Raw genomic sequence first — 20403 nt, forward strand, 5'->3', positions numbered from 1 at the left:
AGTTTTCCATCTCAGATATAAATGAACTTTAAACTGCTGGCAATAGCATAACATAAACTTTTATAACAGAAATTATCCACTTCATAAATTCCTTGTTATTTCTTATTTAGTTAAACACCTGCGTGAATCTGACACATTACTTTAGCACTAGTGAGTAAAAAGGTATTCTCAGCATTAATACTATTCATTCTAGCTAAACATTTATCAAATATATTTGTATTACACAAACACTTGCCCAGCAAAATGCTAAGACAGTATAAGGCAGCAAGAGAACACTAAGCATTAAGCTGCCCTGTGGATTGCTGCAAAATATTAAAATAAACTAGCAAATCTCATAGGTAGTGGTAAAATAAACCTGATTAGTATGAAAAATGAAGCTGTATCTGGAAAAATACAAGCTATATTCCCTGCTGTTATTACTGTGTCCTCCTTTTCATTATCAATTCTGTTACACAAAACACCAGCCAGTAAAAGCTCGTGCTTGGTGCTGAAAATGGAACTGCAGACACCTCACTAACATGAAGCACTGTGCAGCCACTCTATCTTTGCTTACCATCTGTCGAGCACCCGCTGGTGCCGTCGCTGGAACAATAACGCATTTCAATCCTTTGCCTTCCCACCTCCAGCAAATTTGGGTCAGGCAAGCGTGCTTTGCAGGTGTATCGGAATCGCTGTTCATAGTGACCACCGTTGTCTGAAATATTAACTGGAGTCCAAGGTGTCCAAGGAGTTGTCTTTTTTAACTCTGGACAGGCATTGGTGTTACATGGTTGATATTCCTAAAATGAAATGGTCATAGTGAGTATAATAATTAGACATGAATTAAAAAAATAAAAATAATCTTGTAACAGACAATCAAAAGCCAACTAACAAAAAAAGCCTCTGATGTTTTTCTACTGTATTTAATGGCACTGTTCATCAGTGGGATTTTAATTTAAATCTCAAACTGAAGTATTTTATTCTGTTTCCTGGAAATCACATTATTACACTGATAGAAGCTATAATATAGCTGTACAAATTAGATCTATCAGATCTCTATTTGATCTATTTGATCTGCAAAAACAGCCAGCTGAAAACCGAGAGTATCCTTTATAAACCAATTATACAAATAAGATGTAGTGTATGTGTAAAAACATTTAGTTAAGAAGAATTCTCATTAACTGCAAGTAAAAAAATACTAACTAGTGTGTAATTCCTTGGTAAAATCTACTGGTATGCAAATAAGCAAATCACTGTCCACATTGTGTACTACTTTCCTATTACAAATGAAAAATGGACAAAATGTGTTTTTGGTTACAGAATGTGTCCCTCTTTGGTGCATACTTTACCCACAACTCCTAGCACTGCTAAACCTATCAGTAGAAGGAAATTCTCTGTAGACTGATACACAACAAAGGTAGCACACCTTACATAAGTAACAAACACAGTTTCTAATATTTTTGAGCCTCGTGACATATACACTTGAGGAGGATCATCAAAACCCATTCCTTGAAAGGTAATGGCACCTATTTATTTCCATGGAAACTATAACATGTATACAGGACACAACAACACTATTCAGCAGAACAAATTCTCAGTTACAAGCCACTACTTTTCAACGTAGTCACCACCATTAGCTTTGCCTTTTTGCTGGCAATGAAGAAGAGCTTGCATGCCACACTCATAAAAATCTGCACCAGCAAAAGTGACCTACTGTTTCACAGCTGTTAGATGGTGTTACTAGGAAAATGCTGCCATGCAGTCCATCTTTCATCTGACTAAACAGATGAAAGTCAGAAGGTGCCAAATTCATACTAAATGGTGGGTGTGGTATGACAGGCCAGCCAAGATCCATGGTCCTCAAACTGGTATGGAGCCTGAAGTTCTCATACTGCAAGAGAAAAGTTGTCATCTTCTCTGGGCTGGCTCTGGAAGTTTGAGCCTTCAGCTTAGTCAGTGATGTGATACAGTTGTAGTGTTATCAGAGTTGATATTTCCATCAAGGTTGCAGGAAAACCATAAGGATCACCCATATCCTATCCCAAGAGCGTGTGAGCATAACTTCACTCACTAAAGGCTGCACCTTGAACTTTTTCTTCTTTCGGGTTTCCGTATGTCTTCACTCTATGGACTGCTGTTTTCATTCTATATCATAGTGGTGACATCACATCTCAGCACTAGTAATCACAGAATCACATCATTGCTCAGGCTGGAAAAGACCTTCAAAATCAAGTCCAACCTCAGTGATGGTATCCAGGAAACTGTTACCTTCAGTCTCTTATAGCTTCAATAGATCCTGACAAAGTTGGATACGATGATCATTCTGTTCCTGTCTGAGCATGTGTGGGACACACTTGGTGCCAACTTCGTAATATTCCAGTGTTGCCACCATTGTATCCAGTGAATTGAAGCTAACATCCAGCTGCATACACAGTCCCCTCACTGTAATCTGCCAATTTGTGCAGATAAGCTGACTGCAACACTCTTCATTTTGTGGTGTGACAGCTGTGCATGGCCATCCAGAACATGGTTTGTCTTTAATGTCGCTGTCACCACTGCTGAAATGCACCACTCACCACCTTACTGTGCTCACATCCACTGTTTGGTGTCCAGAAACGTTCAGCAAGTGTTGATGAATGTCAGTGGGTGCAATTTTTTCATCATGGAGAAATTCAATGACATGCCTTTGCTTCATCCGTACTTCCATGTCATATGCCAGTCTGTCAGACTCCCATTCTGCTGTCATTTGTCACACAGCAACAAAATGTAAGGGTATACAGGTGAGAAGTGTCAAGGGTATACAAGTGAGAAGCCTCAACTGCCATACCACCAACATCCACCTCTGATGTTGTGAGCCAACATCATAGGATAGGAGGCATTACTTTCAGAGCAGCCTTCTTGTGTTGGTATTACAGATCTAAAATAAAATTATTTGTCCATAAGTTATTAAGTTTTCCATTTATTATGGTTGGAATAAAAGTTATTTCCCAGAAACTCCTACCCCATAAAGAGGGCAAGGCCTTGGAGAACTAAACACAGCATTCAAGACTAGCGTGTTATGACGTAAGAACGACTTTATTTTGTGACAACTTCCTGGTTTCATAGTTTTGTAGTACTTCAGGCAAGAAAACATTCTTTGATCTTTATAGACCATTAAAAATCACTTAGATATTCCAGTTTATGTTCAAAATCCTCTTCGGAATGTTTCTGTTCAATCCTTGAGGCTGTACAAAGTCCCTTCCCAGTTTAAAGCCTAATGAATCACGTGCATTTTAACATATCACATATGTTTTTGCATTAATGTAAAGGCTGAGAACAGAATGTGTATGCCTGGTCTCCTTGCAGCACATGAACTGCAAAAAAACAACTAATAAAGCAAACAGATCCCAGAACAGCCAGAAGCACCCAGCTTGGCATCCCAGCTGCCTATTCACCTCCATTAGCCATGTTACTGTGCAGATTTAGCAAGGGCAACTTGCTTACTTGCTTTCTCTCCATAATTTTTAAAGCTGTCTAGTATTGATGAGTCTATCACCTCCCCACATCAGCTGTTCCACTATTTAGTAATCCTCAGAGATAACTTGCAAGTTAATTCAAGGCTGCATTTTCCCCTTAATTTAAGGAGAAAAGGAACAGTAAAGCACATTAATTTCGCTGTGCCTTTATCAACAATACTGAAAGTTTTCCTTGTCTTGTACCCACAAACATACTTTTCATGCCAAAGTACCTATACATAATGAAAAAATGAAGTGAAATTTTTAAAGCTTTGTAGGGTTAAAACTCTGATCTGCAGGTTCTGTGCGACCTTATGTCTCACTCTGAGCTCTTTCCTTATATTTCTTAAGACTAGACACCAAAACCTGAACTGTTAATCCAGAAGCAGTCTTACAGAACACCATGTAGAGGCAGTAATGAAACTGTTCCACTGGAGAGACTGACTTTAATGTATACATTATTATACTAGATCTTTTTTCTTTCACAGAGATGTACAAAGAGCTTAAGTAGACCCAATTATCTTTGATATCCTGTCCTTTTCTAAATCATAGCTTTACAATTTCATGTAGTTGCCTATCCTGCACAAAAAGATAGTGTTTGGCAATATTAAAATATGTTTTATTACCTTCTGCAATTATCTAGCATGTTATTTACTACCTCAAGAATCTTTGTCACAGTCAAGCTTTACTGGAGATGTCTTATATCACTGTCTAGACTGTTGATAAAAATGTTAAGTACTATTGACCCAAGAGATGATTCCAGACAGATCTTGCTAGAAGCATCCCCTGTCATTTATATCTGTCCATTAGCACTAAATTTTTCAATTTGACAGGGAGCCAGTTTTTACTTCATTGAATGCTTGCCATATATTTCAGTTTTCCTAATCAAAGTATCTCCCGTTGTGAAGACAAATACCTTGGAAAAGTTCACTGACAACCTAGAAATGCTGTATTATGTTCAAACATCTTGAAATTCAAGCTTTTGATAGAGTATCATATAAGCAACAACAATTCTATCAGTACAGTAGATTCTGCAAGGTAAGTTTCACTATACTTATTTCATAGTGCTCTAATAGCTCCAGTTCCTTGTTTGCTGTTGATTTTTGTATTGATAACTTTCAATCAAAAATAAAGTTCATAGCAATGATTAAGGCTTCATGAAATTGATACAATGTAGATAGGTTAGTCATGAAAAACAATGTGAAATAGGCAAGGAACACTTCTCAATTAAAAGTAATCAGTAGAGGAAGCAGTTCATTAGAGCCAACATTCTGAATGTTACCAATACACTTCTAGATGCCCCCTCTATAGACTCTTTTCTCAGAATTTTCAGTAATTTTCTATTCTAACTTCTACCTACACCACAAGTTTTATTTTATTCATTTCCTTATGAAACCAAGCTAAATTCTTACCTATATTTGAACTTAAATAAAAAACTGAATTCAGATAACGCTTTCTATTTCTATCTATTTTACACATACTATGGGAGAGATTTTTCTTACAGGCTCTTATTTCTTCAATGTATATAGTATGTCTATGTTGAATGCACTTCTTCTGTTCACATCTGTGTTTTTCCTTCTCATCTGTTCATGTGAGAGACATGGCAAGTAAAATCAACATTAACAGCCCATTCAAATACACTCAGCCCAACAGTTAATTTTTACGATATGTTTTAATACATAGTATTCATTCTTAAATATTCTTTTGGGACCACTGAACAGTCTATTAGTTAAAAATGCTTATAAATCTTTTGCTGTTTGTTCCATCTTGCCAAACTTCAGTTTCCCTGTTCCAAAATATTCATTTAGCTTTTTCAGAAGATAAAACACCAATAGAAAAGAATGTTTCTGATTTATGTGTTGAATGTTCTAGTGTGTCATCTGGGACAAGATAGGGCTGTAAGATAAAATAACCCAAGTCTGTCAGCCTCCTCCTCAAGCTTTGAGCAAGTAACAGCATTGTTTGGTTAAAGGAAAGGATAGCTTTCTTGTGCACTCAAAACAAAGGTCGGAATGAATGTAGCAGCATTATAAAACTCAAGAGAAAATCAGTTTCTGTTTGCAGGGGGCCTTGTTTACATATCAAAATATATGTTTCTTGAAGGACCAATATGTCCTCCTTAAGAAACAACAGATAAATAAATAGCACTTTTTTTTTTTTTTTGCAGTGGCCGAAAAATACGTTCAGGAAAGTCATAATTGAATTAAAAAAAAAAAAAAAAAAGAATGTTTCATTTATTTACATTACATAATGTTCTTACTCCTTTAGAAAGCATTTTCAAATGATATGAAAAAAATAAGACAAGTAAGCCCTTTATCATGTTTCTACTTATTTCTACAGTTCTTAAAAGCTTGGTTCTTAAAGCAAATACCATTAGCTATACCTTCCTTTATTGTCATTTTTCCATTGGAACACTATTTCAAAAACATGACCTGAAAGAACACCCAAACCCCATTAAATTCTTATCATTAGGCAAAACATTTTCTACACTGCACGTTTCACAGCAAAAGCTTAAAAATAAAAGTCTAGAAAACTGCTAAGATTCCCATTGTGTTTTCATCACACAAAAGCTAATCTATTTCCTAGTTTATATGCAACACTTTAGCTTCAGTTTACATCAGTGGGAAAAGCTCCATTGATTGCAGCAGAGCCAGGTCTTCAGTGACAATCACTGCATGCAGAAAGAATCCTGTACTGCTGTTAAGTAGAGGGTAGGCAAATTGTTTTCATAATGAATTTTTTAAAAATATATTGATAGGTAGAGGGATGAAAAACATTTTAGCATATGCAGAAGAAATATGCACCTTCTGAAGGGGACATATTTCTTCTTTTGTCTGCAAACAGTGACTGAATACAATCTTTTGTTTCTATTTTATATATTTTAAACAAAAGATTGTAAGGTTTTCCACAGATGGAAAGGGAAATTTAAAATGAATTAAAAGCTGCATTTGTAACCTATAAGGTCATCATAGGGGGACAATTCAGTACTCAAATCCTTCCTATACTCAACATTGACTTCATTTAGCCAAGGAAAGTACCTAAGTCATAATTTCTTCATAAAACTACTCAACTCTGTACAAGGAACTGAAATACTTATGTTCTAACTATCAGATTTTGGAGTGAGGAAAGTCACCACTTTCCCTTTTTCTTTCCCATTTCTTAAATTCTGTTTTTGAAAGTTACATTTTATGTCAAACTAGTCAAGTTTTTACAAAGAAAATTTTTACAAACATGAAAAAGAAAATCAATTATGAGTAGCTCAACTGAGTATCTCAAAGGAACCAAAGCTAGTAGGAGCACCTTCAGCTCCATATCAGCCATAAAACTGCACAGTTACGCTAAGGAATTGTCATTTCCACTTTTAACTATTGCTGCTTGGATGCCCATGTTCACAATGGCAGTGGGGAACCATTAAGAGCGATAGAAGTTCATTTCATATGTATGAGGATTTGTAATTATCTAGCAGTCCATTCTAAAGCATGATATTTTGAATTAAATTGTACTGAAAATGAAACTAGAATGGCTGAAGAAGAAATGTTTCTTTATTCTGATAGATATCTCAAGACAATTTTCAAAGAGATATGGTTTTTAATTTGGATTCTTCCAAACCTAACACATTTACGGGCCTGCACTACAACTAACAATCAAATTTTTGCACACTGCTAGTGGAGAAATGAAAAGTAGTAAAACCATGGTAAATCCAGAGCAGCGAGCCTGCCTGTTGACAGCTTAATTTGTACCAATCCTTCAAGTGTCCCTGATGCAATCCCAGTGCACTTATACGGGACATGCCACTAAGAATCAAAGATACTGAATACCAGTCCTAAGCACTGATAATTGTCCAGGCACTCAAAATAATTATATCACCTTAAACAAACTCAAGGTAGGAAGAATCAGGAAACTGATTTCAGTTAAGACATTACTGAAACCAAGAGCATGACCCATCCTTCCTCTGAAAACTATTATTTCACACTACAGTTACTATAGACATACATACATACATACATATATATATATACTATAGTTACATTATAGTTATCGTTAGGGGATCAGCATCCAAGCTTCATTCACTCAGTTTCAGAGTCAGGAGTCTTACTGCAAATTCCCCCTTATCTGGGTTTCAGCATGCTGTATCATGATCAGGCACGGCTTCCTACTGTACCTCCTGTTTTAGCACTGCTGCAGGATGGGAATCTCTAGAAGAGGGGATGAGAAGCTGGGGACAAAATCATTTAAACTCCTAAACTTCAGTAAGCCCAGAGGTGTCCGTAAAGGAAGGAAGGATTCAGTTAGTTTTATCCTGTATATGGTGTTGTGTATTTAGACTGCTGCAAAGCCCACACAAAGAAAATATAACTGAGATTAAAACAGAACAGCTGAGACAATAAATAATGAAAGTTATAAGGCTGAAGGGTTTGACCATTTCTAAATGATTGTATGGATTACTGAAAATGATGCACAAGATATTTCAGTTAAGCAGGTACTGTATTGCTACGTAGTGAAGGTCTCCACTGCACTAAGAAAGAAATGACCTCCAAATCTGAGTGACAACACAAGTAAATAGTGAAATGTAAATACTATAAAAGGTAAATGATGTGTAACTTGCACTTGAATCAAAATGAGTCTTTTCAGCATTTAAATCAGCACTTAAAAGTAGTGAGCAAACAACAACTTTGGAAGGCGCATTCATACATCTAAGACAGAAAATTCAATGTTATCTGTACAATTAAGAAAGCACAATTTGCAATTTGAAAATATCAGGAAAGGAACATAGCCTCCTGCTAGCTGTGTTTACCAGACAATCGGTACTTAACAACTGGAGAGAAGGGAATTGTTCAAAATTCCATTTGAGGGAGCTTGCTTAGCTTATTGAGTGCAATAGAGAAGCTGCAGCTTAGTGCATTACTACTCTGCTGGGCCAGAGCAAACGATCTGTGCCTATGCCTTTAGCCATTACAAATGCAAATGTGAAAGAAGGTGGATTAAGTTAGACAGATAAGGGGAGACTTATCTGCTGTAATAACTCAATTGTTTGCAATTAGCTTCTGTTATGGTTTTGTGATTTTTGTTACATTACTGATATTCCACATCCTAGCATCATGTGTCGGGAGTAAAGCCTACAGCACCCGGTATTCCCAGGAGGTCTCCCATCCAAGTACTAACCAGGCCCGACCCTGCTTAGTTTCTGAGATCAGACGAGATCGGGCGTTGCCAGAGTTGTGTGGCCGTACACTGAAAAGGTTAACATTTTCACATGTGTGCTGCAATTCCTGAAAAAATCCCTCAAGTTGCTGAAATAGTTATTATTAACATTAAATGTATTTTTTTTAATTGCGGGAAAGCATGGCTGTCCAAATATTTATTAACTGAGAGAAAGAAAGTTAGATAATCAAAAAGGCACCACCAAAAAGTCGTTAACTGCAAAATGATAGAGACTGATGTTTTGTAATAACTGCAAATCTGTTATCTTACATAAATGACCTTGATTTCTGTTCTACAGAGTAGCTTCTCCTTCCTGTAGCGTTCTCTAAAGACAATGTGAGCTCTATTCCTGTTCTGAAATGAAAACCTAAACAAGAATTTGGATTATCTAACGTGGAAGTAAATTAGGAAATTTAATTAAGTTTTCACAAGCAATACAAGATTTGCTTTATTCCTTTGTGACCTTCAAAGAATTGGACCCTTAGATCCCAGATTCTTGGATTCACCTGTTTCTATCCAGCCATTGTGCCTTTTCCTGAATTTAGCAACAGGAAATATCTGCAAACAAATTTTAGTTTGTTTCCCATGGAACAAGAACTCCACAGGTTGCTAAATGTGTAATCGTGAAATAAGAAGAGGAGAAAGAAGTAGAAACTGCAGAACCTGTAATCATGAGATTGAGGATGAATCAGTGGGGTGGCACTCCTATGGATAGAAATGGTTCCTGTCCTTCATAGGGTGATTTCAAATTCACTGTTCACACAGTGGTAGAGTAGCTCTGGAAATAAGCATGCTGAAGACACAGTTACTTCCACAATATTAAAAGTATTGTAGAGCCACATTATTTAGAGCACACTTTTTAAGATTCTTATTTGTTTATACATAGACATTTACTAAACAGTGAGTGCAGCAGAAGTTAGTGCTTATATCATCCAATTGGTGATCATTACTCTTTTTTTCCTGCAACTATACAATCTTCAGGTTCAGTTGAACTTTCTCATTTTTAGCTAGGGGCAAAAATGCACCTACCAGTAATTGATACATCGAAACAGACTTGAGAACATGAAATTATTAACTTCCTCTTAATTCAACCAGCACTCAAACTGCAGCCTGTCTTAGTTCTCTGTTTTTTTTTTTCCTCTTGTAAAGATTTATAAAATGTGTTTCATACAAAAAATGGAACCAGAATTTGAGAGCTAACATTAGGAAGTGTTGAAGTCTGGCTTTGCTCTGCTTACTTTAATATTTTTACTTTATCTTTCATCCAAAATTATTATTTAAATGGTATATAAATCACTAGGAAAAAAAATCCTATAATGTCACTACTCCTGAGGTAATGCTATAAATGTTAGAGCAGCTGCTAAATGACAAATGCTGTGAACTTTGGCTCAGATTTGCACGCCAAAACCCAGGAGCCACAGTAAAAAACAGAACTGCTTGTTGAAATGAATTAAACTGTGCAAATATTTAAATCCACCAAAATTTGATTCTGTCACACAAACAAAACACTGGAAGATTTTGATCATATCTATATCTTCTCATGAAGGAAGCAGAAAACATATTTGCAGCACTTCAGAAAATGAAGCTACTTAGCAGGTGATCCAAGAATGGACTTGGAAGGTTGAAGAAGGTATTATTTTAGCAAAGTATGGCTACCAGATCTCTCTCCAGCACTAGATGGACTGTTTTTAACTCAAGAAACTCCAGATATTAAGAATATCAAATTAGGAGTTAAGACAAGAAATGTACGTTAACATGCATATGTTAACATTCACAGCTCTGTAGCTCAAAGGCTCTTCTATAAATAAGTAAAAGGGAAAACACAAACTGCTCATTCTCCTTTTAAGCAATTTTTTTCTTTTTCTAGATGGTGATGGAGTAGACAGGACCTGTGGAAAATGTTTATAGCAAATAAGTTAAAAAAAAATTGTTATAAATCTCATTTTCAGGCCTTGACCCAGACACATTGCAGCAAACAGTAGCGTAATTGCACTTAAGTGCAATTTAATACTTCATCACACTGCAGACATCTGCCTTTCCCCAGGGCAGAAGCTGCAGCAGAGCTGCCAGAAGTGATGTCTGCCCACACTTCAATCATTGCCACTACAGTCAAAAGTATGAACACAAACCCATCTTCAGTCATAGCTTGTAATCACTTGGACAGGGAAACACAGCAACTGCAGTGCAGACAAGTTTGCTTCTGTCAGCTCCACTGTGGAAAAACGTGACCTCTAGCAAAGTGGGGCAGCTGAACCGTGAGCTGCTTCAATTGCCCCAGCAAGCAGCAGTGTAGCTTCTCTGCCAAAGCCCAGGGCAAAAAGTAAGAAAGGAGAAGGCAATCCAGATGATAGCATAACATTTTAAAGGTTGCTTGGTGGATAAACAGAAACATAGATATGCATACATGAAAAATATATCAAGAGTTGTGATGATAAACATAAGATTGGATTACCTGCAAATATTCCCAGTTTTGTGCTTTCCTGTTCAGTAACTGCAACATACCACACAGGCAAACATACATATGTAATTATCCATCCCTTTTTTCAGTTTACCAGTTTCCCAGAACCTAAGTCTTTAATGTCAGATACATATCTTCAACTTTAATGCAGATGTTTCAGATTCCCTGTGGCTCCTCAAAAAGCAACACGTGTCCCTGATTATTCAAATAGGAATCCAGCCCTTGATTTCCCCAGTGCAACTTGCAATAAAACCCTGTGCCATCAAGCACACGCAGACAGCAGCAATCTGTCCTGGGCAAAGCACGGGACACCACTCCCAGGGATGCATGCAAAGCAGCATCTCCCCCATCTGTGGGACTTACATACTATGATGGATGTACACACTGGAAGGAAACCAAGACTCTCAAAAGATAAGGATGAACAGAAACTGAGCAACAGTGTATGAACTGAGCAGGCAGGCATTTTCTGCAGGCATGTCAGCACTGAATCTCCTGTTGATTTATATAACCACCTCGCATTTCCCATTTCATTTGCAGAAATCTAAAAATCTCCCTGTAAATAACCCCTTTCACATAACAGACTATTTTTAGCCCTTTTTTTTTTTTTTTTTAGTATTCTCGGTTTTGTATAAAGTTTGTTTACAAAGGGTTTAATTAGTCCATGTTGTATTTTTGGAACTCTGTGGTTGCAAATAAAATACTCTTTTTGATCTGCAGCCAATTCCTGGAGAGACAGATGTTTCTGAAAAAAAACCACCCAAAAATAAAATAAAACAAAATAAAAAAACCCAACAAAACTCACCCCAAGAACCCAGTAGTAATTGGTTGTTGACTTCATATTATTCTGTTTCCAGTATAAGGAAGTAAAAGGTAAGAACAGTTCTGTCCTTCCTTTGCATTTCCTCACATCTGAGCTGTTCTACAGCTGGCATGACCCTACCATAAGCCAGATGAGGTTTTAATTGACACAGTCCGCGTGTTTCTGGTCAGAATATTGCACAGCCTGTGTTCTGCTGCTCTGGGGAAATTCCTTCTGAGAGGACTAACCGTTTTATTTTACATCTTGTCTGAAGTCTCAGAAAAAAGACTGAGTTCTCTGCAGAGGAAAGGTGGCATTGCTGAAGGCAATCAAGCTAGAAGGTTAATCAAGAAAACAAAAGGAGGAAGTGATTATAGATTGTACAAAGATAGGAATGAAAACTCTGTTGCAATGAAAATAAACTGACTCAAAACAGAGTATGGCTCCCCAGTAAAATTAAATCAAACTGTGCTTCAAATAGAGCAGTGTACGAGTTTCAGCATACTGATTGTGCAACAGCAATATTCTTTCTTAACAAAAAACTCATGAGAGATCTTAAAGAAAAACATAACCTCTTCATGCACACACAGGACTCTTTGCTTCTCCTTATACTCAGCAATGCTCATCTCCAGCCTTGTCCCAAAACAAATTCCCAATTCCTCTCACAAAATTCATATAACTTCATTTACGAGAGGTGGAAGAAAAAAAAAAAAAGAAGAGATGAGAGAGGATTGATTTACACTGTAGTGATCAAACTGGGGGAAAACACTCAGTGAATGTCATCTACTAAAATTCTTCAGCAAACCAAAAAGGAGGCATAAATAGCTATAAGTTATGAGAGCTGGCTTAAATGCCAAAGGCTGAACAATTTAACAGTGATCGATAGTTTCAGGACAATGAAGCTGCAGACTGCTGCTGAGTAGTAGTGTTGTGTTTGTTTATCAAAGCAATATGTACCACATTAAATTACTGGAAAAGCAAGGACGCCTTTTTCTGTAATTCCTAGCCATACTGAGAGGAACTCACTGCCAGTAACAGTGTAAACATGGCTGGAATACACAAATCAAACTCTCTAGACTGAATTTTAGGTCAGAAGAGGCGCTCTGAATATAAACCGTAGACTTTATAACACAGGTTTCATTTTGACATCTCAGTAAGCATACCATCAACTCTGGCATTTTCAGGCCAATGACATTAGTAACTGGAAAGAAAAAATGTTAGCTATGGACTGCAAATTGCTTTTTATAGGAAAATAATAAGTATTTTATATTCACATTGTGCTTCTAAATAAGAAATGTCAGGCCATTCACAAAGAATTCTGGCTTATCGTATAGAACTCTGAAGGAAGTTTGCTGAGCACAGCACTGGAACTGGTCTACATAAGTCCCTCATGCTGCAGAATGAATGGGAAGAGATGGAAGCTCACCTATGGAATCCATATGGAAAAGGCCAGGGATGGATGCAAAAGGCAGCTCAATGTTGTACTTATGGAAAATTATAGCAAAAGATTGTTTGTTTTCCTTGGAAAAGCTAGTTAGAGAAGCTTTGTCATTCCACTGATCTAAGATCCACAGTAAAACTTTTCATTAAAATGCAAAGTTTGGAGAAAGCATAGTCTTTTTTGCAGGTACCCAGCAACAAGGTAATGCCAATAAAAGCAGTAAAGGTAAAAAGCAGGACATCAAGGCAATGGTCCAGAATGGGTAGGATGGTTAATCTGCTTCGTTTTTAATTTTTCCATAAGGATCTCAATAGAAGAATCCCAAAGGCAAAAAAAAGATTAACCTGAAGATTCAGGTGTTTGGCAAGAATTTGAGGATAAAACTATGTAGACAGAACTAGTCTGCAGGATCTCAAGGCAAGAATGAAGAAGGAAGAATGGAGAAGACAGAATGTCATTTTCAATAAATTCTTTGCATCACAGAAGAAAATTATCACCAGACTTAAAGGGAAGACTCAAATGTTTTTTTGTTTGTTTTTTGTCATTTTTAATGCCAACTAATTCACATACTTGTGGTGTTGCAGTTTTAAAAGGCATACAAAACGGTTCTAAAGCTTTTATTTTTCCAGTTCAGTAAATGAAAAATATGTGTAATGCGGGACTTGGTTTTGGTCACAGTGTAGGAACTCTTAAAATATCTTTCCTCTCATCAAGAATTAAGTGTTTTAGTAAAAAATGATGAGATATAGAAGGTGAGACTTGCATGCTGTGCAGATAATTCCTAGTTTATAAAATCAAACACTGAAGACACTAAATGACCTACAAGCTCCCTGTGTTAAAGGGCCTAAATATAACACGAAACTGAACATTTCTACCAGCATTAGTGTGCCAGTGAAGAGGAATAAGAAAGATACCTAAAGGATTTCAGCAAGAATGAACAATACACGTAAGTTTACTACATTTAGGATGTAAAGAAAACGTGCATCAACTTGCTACTTTCTTATTCTTAAGATCAAGTATTAATTTGAAGTATTATTTCAATAAAAGCTGTTTTGACACAGAATCCCCTTCAGTGTTGTGTTTGCTGTTGTTTGTTTCTTTTGTTTTTCCTTTAACTTTTCACACAAACAAAATAATAATTTTGCGATTGTCTTGCCACCTAAGATTGCATTGGTGTCTCCCCACATTTGGTTGAGTCTGTAGGAAGTCACAGATTTGAAGCTGCTTCTCTTTGAACTGCAGTTGCAGACAAGACATTTCCAAAGTTATGAACGTGCTTTATCAAGCCACATGACAAAGCAAAAAAGCTAATATTATCACCTTATGGGATGACAAAAGAGAGTCTCCATTTTAAAATTTGGAAAGCTCATTACTTTTTTGCTTTGGAAGAATCTGTGGTGGGTGCATAAATGTAATTCTTTCAATTTTTAAACAAGGACTCTAGAAATAATCTGAGGCAGCATGGCTTTATCATACTCAGAAGGGAATAGACATTTCATTTTGTACATGGAATTGTTTCAAAGAGCTTTTAGCTAACACTTGGCCCAAGAACTATAACCATATTCATGTTCACATCTCAAAGACAAACAATGTAAAATATGGAAAATGCAACTTATTTTTTATAGGATTCAATTACATTAAACCTCAAAGAAATGAAATGATCCAGTATTTCAAGTCAAATGAGAACAACTTCAAATACTTCACATGCCCAACATTCCTTCCAGCAGTTTAACCTTAGATAGCATATCTAACGTGAGATGAAGCTGAGATACAGACCAAATCTTGTGCTAGATAGTAACAGATTTGATAATTACCCACATCGCAATGTTGTGCATTTAATATATATCCTTATGTGAACAAGTCCCCTAATTTCTTTTTTTCCCTACCAAGAGCAGGAAGGACAATTGGGTACACACACTGCATTTCTAACAAAGCAAAGCAACACTTTGCCAGGGGGTCACACAGATTTACATGAAGGCCACGTTACAAATTCTTTGAGAACCTTTTAATGAGGTCCCGCGTGTCCCTTTTATACACTGGAGATTATCAATAATAAAAAAATAATTTTAGGCACAGGACTTTAAGAACACCAATAAGAAGAAAAGTGTACTTTAATAGAGTGATAAACATAAGGATCTAGCTTAGAGGGTTTTTTTGTTAGAACATAATAATGTTAAGATCATGTAGTCTTATCAGTTCAGTGCATTTTATTTCTGGTAAAGGAAGAGCAAATGTGCACCTCGCTCTGGATTCTGGAGTCAGAAACAATGAGATAGGAATCTATGTCAAGTGCATTTGATCAGGGAAGTAATCTTCTCAATGGTTAAATAAGAATCACAGAACAGCCTGGATAGGAAGAGACTTTAAAGACCATCTGGTTCCAACCCACTGCTGCAGGCAGGGTTGCCACCCACTAGACCAATTGTGCAAACTGGCCTTGGATATCTCTGGGAATGCGGCACCCACAGCTTCCCTGGGTTACCTGCTCTAGTACATTCCAGTTCCTCTCAGTGAAGAATTTCTTCTTACATACAATCTAAATCTCTCTCTTAGCTTAAAACTGTTTCCCCTTGTCTTTTAACTACTCTCCCTGATAAAGAGTCTCTCCAGTGACCACCCTTCCTCTACAAAAAGAGCACATGTATTTTTATTTACCCGTGGGAAAGGCATCAAGAATGAGAAGCTCATAACATAAGTGTTTAATTTATTCTAGCGGAAATGAAGTTTACTGCATAAATTCCAGAAACAGAGAACTATTTCAAATCAAGGTCCCTATCACAATCACTACTTAAAGTGAGATTTCTGAAATAGTATTACATGTACTGAGGAAATCATAATATTTAACTGAAATTATATTATTACATTGAAAATCCAGTGTGTTTTGTTTTCTTTTCCTCTGTATGGCAAGCACAATCCAGCATTCCAGCACAACCATTTGAAATCTAATTATAACTTAACCACTAGCTTGTTTCCTAGCTTTGTAAGCCAGTAAATATAAAGTCACCATTAATTGTGATAGGCCACAGGTTTTGCATTTAGCTAATAACTCTGGCTTGTTGGAGTTTGTGCTTTTCTTGGTCTGCTTGGAGATTTGCTTTTTGCAAGCAATAACAATGGTCTAATGACAAGATCTCCATTACCTACTTTGCATTAAATGTTCATTACTTTTGTGTAATTGCGTGATGTAATAGCTATAGTGATATATGTTTTGTAACTAATAGGTATTTGTAGCAGGTAGTTTAAATGTGGGCAGGATGAACTAGACTCCGTAATGAAACTCAGCACAGAGGATCATCAGAAGCTTGGAAAGAACAGGCCCAGGACAAGACTTTTGGCCCAGAGGCAATCCACGACTCACCAAAGGATAACTACTGGTCATTAAAGGAACACAACCTAGGGAACAAGGCAAGCCAAGGTACTCTTGCCAACTTTTAGGGATAGCATAGATAACAAGGAGTAAGATAACAAGTAACAAGCATCCAACATAAGTTAAATACAACATATACAGTAAATTCAGATGCAATATGGGCTTGCAGGGCAATGAGTAATAAGCAAAGCATAGAGCATGTTAGCAAGCATCAAAATGCTCCTACCTAGATCCTAAAGTGAATCAATATTGCACTTTTCTGTTAAAGGACATGGGGTATTTACTGACTGCCATTTATAAATCCACAGACTGAAACTGTATTTTATTTGCACATAATTTAAATTGATTTGGCTGTTTTGATTTATGAATATTAAGAATGTAATTAGATTAACAATAAATTATTGGTTTTCCATGAATGATGCAATCCTTTTTGCCTGTCACAGAATTATGAATGCAACAAACTGATGGTCGTTCAAATGACCTTTTCCCTTCTAAGGATACTCTAAAAATAATAATATAACAAGCCAATACAGCAAGCAAGCAAACCCCACACTATGTGTACTGTTGAGATTTCATGGCACGGAATGTTAGTAAAAATGTTCTTTCAGTGCTATTTTATAACGTAGAGACTTTTCTATTTTCCTGTTAATAAATTTTTCATTTTCCTCCCTCAGCACGTAGTATAACAGATGTCTTGCTGTGAAAATAACATTTTCCTCTTGTAACTGCTTCTGATTTTTTTTTTCTGCTTTATATTGATACTATTGAATGGTTTTGAATTGTTGAGGGTATGAATACTTCATAATCAATTGTGAGTATCTTTAAATCCCAGCACTTAAAGCTATAATCTACTATGATGTCACTCTGCTACAACATTTAACAGCTTTCTGACTAGATTTTATTTTCTTTTTTCCTACAGGGCTTTTTGTAACATTCAGTCCAGGGATAGAAGTGTTTAACAAAGGTGAAACATCAGATATCGATCTTGCTTGAAAAAAGACTTGAAGAATATCCCTGAGTAAAAAACTAAGTTCAAAGCACCTTTTAATGAGTATATTATCCTCCTTGTTATCCAATTTCGATATTATCATCAGGAATGCAAGTGCAGGAGGGGACTTCTATCAAGGCATCATTTTTACTGTAGGTCCAGAATTAACTCTATCCTTATGCCATAAAACTTTTTTCACACTTGTCTGTTCTACACATGCAATAACACTACCAGAGCAAAAATGTATGAGACTATAAAAACTAAGAAGATTAAATTACAAGAAACTCGGAAGTAAGTAAGACCCAGTGGTAAGTCTTGCATTTGCAAAGCATTCATATATGCCCTTTCACAAAGTTCTGGATGGGAGAGCTCAGCGACCAAGCTGGATGCTCTGGACCTCAGCCTTTCCATTCCTAAATTGTAAGATTGGAACTAATCTACTTTTCAACTTCATAGGGTATATATTTATTTTAAAAATTTCAGCTTTTCACCTAAAACAGTGCTTCAGCTTTCTGATGAAAATTTGGATCCTGTATGCCTGAAATAAACATACAGACATAAAAATGTTCTCATATAAAAAGTGTTCTTATAACCTAGAAAGTCTTAAATGGTTTGGTAAAGTAAATAAAGATACAAAATATTAAATGCTTCTTAAAAATATTAATTGATGTATTGATGCTAAATTTTTTCCATACATATAGTTTGCTTTCTTATCAGAAAATTAATTATTAGCACTAGCTAATATTGGATTTAATGAGTAATGTTTTTATAAATATGCAGAAGCAACTTTCAATAACATTTTGTGAAGCACTGCTACCATTGTTTTGTTTTTTTTCTTTCATTTTTACAAAGAAGAATTCACTCTTTCTGAATGTCAGCACAGTGAAATACTTTCCAAACATGATGACAGATACATTACCATTACCCAAATATTAATTGTGATGAATAACTCAAAAGCAAAAGATAAAAATAAAAAAGAAAGCTAAAACATGGCCATGCATTAGATCTCTCATAAAATACTGTATGGTTAATTTTTAAATTTGGATGGTTCACATTTATTCTATTATTGCCATTAGAGCAATTGCTTAATTGAATGCTTGAGTTTAAAACTTCAGAGAACAGAGCTACTCAAGAGGATCAGATTTTATTTCTCACTAATTGGATACTTCTACAAAAGTCGGAGATTGTAAATCAGAGGCTGATGTTTTACACTTTAATTTGTTAATTTTAATTTTTCCACAAAGCTTCCAATCTCCAATTTATACACTTTTGAGAAGAGAATCAGAGCTAGACTTCTTATTCATAGTATGTCATTTCAGTGCTTTGGGGCAAAAAAAAAAAGTGATAGAAAGGAACCCTCATCACCACCAAGTCAACAATAACATTGTAAATCAGAAGGTAATACAATCATAATGTAAGGAATAAACATTATGGCTTGAAACTGGTAGTGCTACTCGCTCATCTGCAGGCTGCACCCATAGCCTCTCAAAAAAGCAGAGGTGGAAGAGGAACCTCTGCTCCAGTATTTCCCAGTACAAAACAATGTTATTGAAAGCTTAAGAAGCAGTAACTGAAAAACAGAAAATATTTCCTCCTACCCTCTCCTCTTCCTTTTCTTCCCCAGAAAACAGTAATGTTACCTCATGTGTTATGCTGTGAAGAGCTAGCATGTTAGGATTTTACAAATTTAAAACATTACCCAGTAAGTTAATAATTTTAGGTAGTGATAAGAGAACAGCACTAGCAGTCTCATCAGAATTCATAGAACTACAGAATCATAGAATTACCAAGCTTGGAAAAGACCTCTATGATCATCCAGACCAACTGTTCAACATCATCAGTATTTCCCACTAAGCCATGTCCCTCTGAACATCTAAATGCTTCTTGAACATCTCGATGGATGCTGACTCCACCACCTCCCAGAGTAGCCTGCATCAGCACATGAACACTGATAGGAGAAGATTTTTCTAATGTTCAGCTCTAGGTTCCTTAGCTCAAGATCTCACTGTGACAATAACTAAGTGGTGAACTATGAACCATAAAATCAAAGAAACTTAGAATACTTAAGAGTTGGAAGGGATCTCTGAAAGCCATCTAGTCCAGCTCTCCTTCAATGAACAGGGACAAGCACAGCCAGGTCAGGTTGCCCAGGGTCTTATCCAGCCTTGCCTTGAAAGTCTCAGGGACAGAGAATCAACTACATCACTAGGCAATCTGCTCTAGTGCCTCACCACCCTCAATTTTAAAGAGCTTCTCCTTATATTCAATCTGATTCTACCCTCTTAAAGCCTGAAGTCAATTCCTCTTGTTCTATCAACACAGACCTTGCTAAAGAATCTATCCCCTTCTTTTCTGTAGCACATTTTTAGATATGGAAGGGACGCTATCAGGTCACCTTGGGGCCTTCTCTTCTCCAGGCTGAACAGCCCCAGCTCTTTCTGCCTTTTCTCATAGGAGAGTTGTTCCATTCCATGAATCATTTCTGTGGCCTTTCTCTGCACATTCGCCAACAGGTCTCTGTCTCTCCTGCACTGAGGACTCCCAATCTGAACACAGTAATCGAGGTGAGGCCTCAACAGTGCAGAGCAGAGGGGCAGGATCACCTCCCTAGCCCTGCTGGACATTCTTCTTTTGATGCAACCATGATATGGTTGGCTTTCTGGACTGTGAGGGCA

At 36.5% G+C, this 20403-nt stretch overlaps 1 protein-coding gene and 1 pseudogene across 2 annotated transcripts in view; both read right to left on the reverse strand.

Annotated features, from left to right (window-relative positions):
* SEMA5A (semaphorin 5A) overlaps positions 1-20403 on the reverse strand; it is a 311498-nt gene that overhangs the window by 29311 nt on the left and 261784 nt on the right. For both annotated transcript variants that reach the window (XM_065752815.1, XM_065752816.1), the window contains exon 17: positions 554-779. In XM_065752815.1, the coding sequence (XP_065608887.1) occupies positions 554-779 (226 nt within the window). The remainder of the gene's footprint in view (positions 1-553; positions 780-20403) is intronic.
* LOC136059531 (5S ribosomal RNA) lies at positions 8588-8706 on the reverse strand (annotated as a pseudogene).

The sequence above is a fragment of the Cyrtonyx montezumae genome, unplaced genomic scaffold (assembly GCF_038088225.1).
Source record: "Cyrtonyx montezumae isolate F1298 unplaced genomic scaffold, pur_monq_1.0 scaffold_8, whole genome shotgun sequence".
In the NCBI taxonomy this organism is placed as follows: Eukaryota; Metazoa; Chordata; class Aves; order Galliformes; family Odontophoridae; genus Cyrtonyx; species Cyrtonyx montezumae.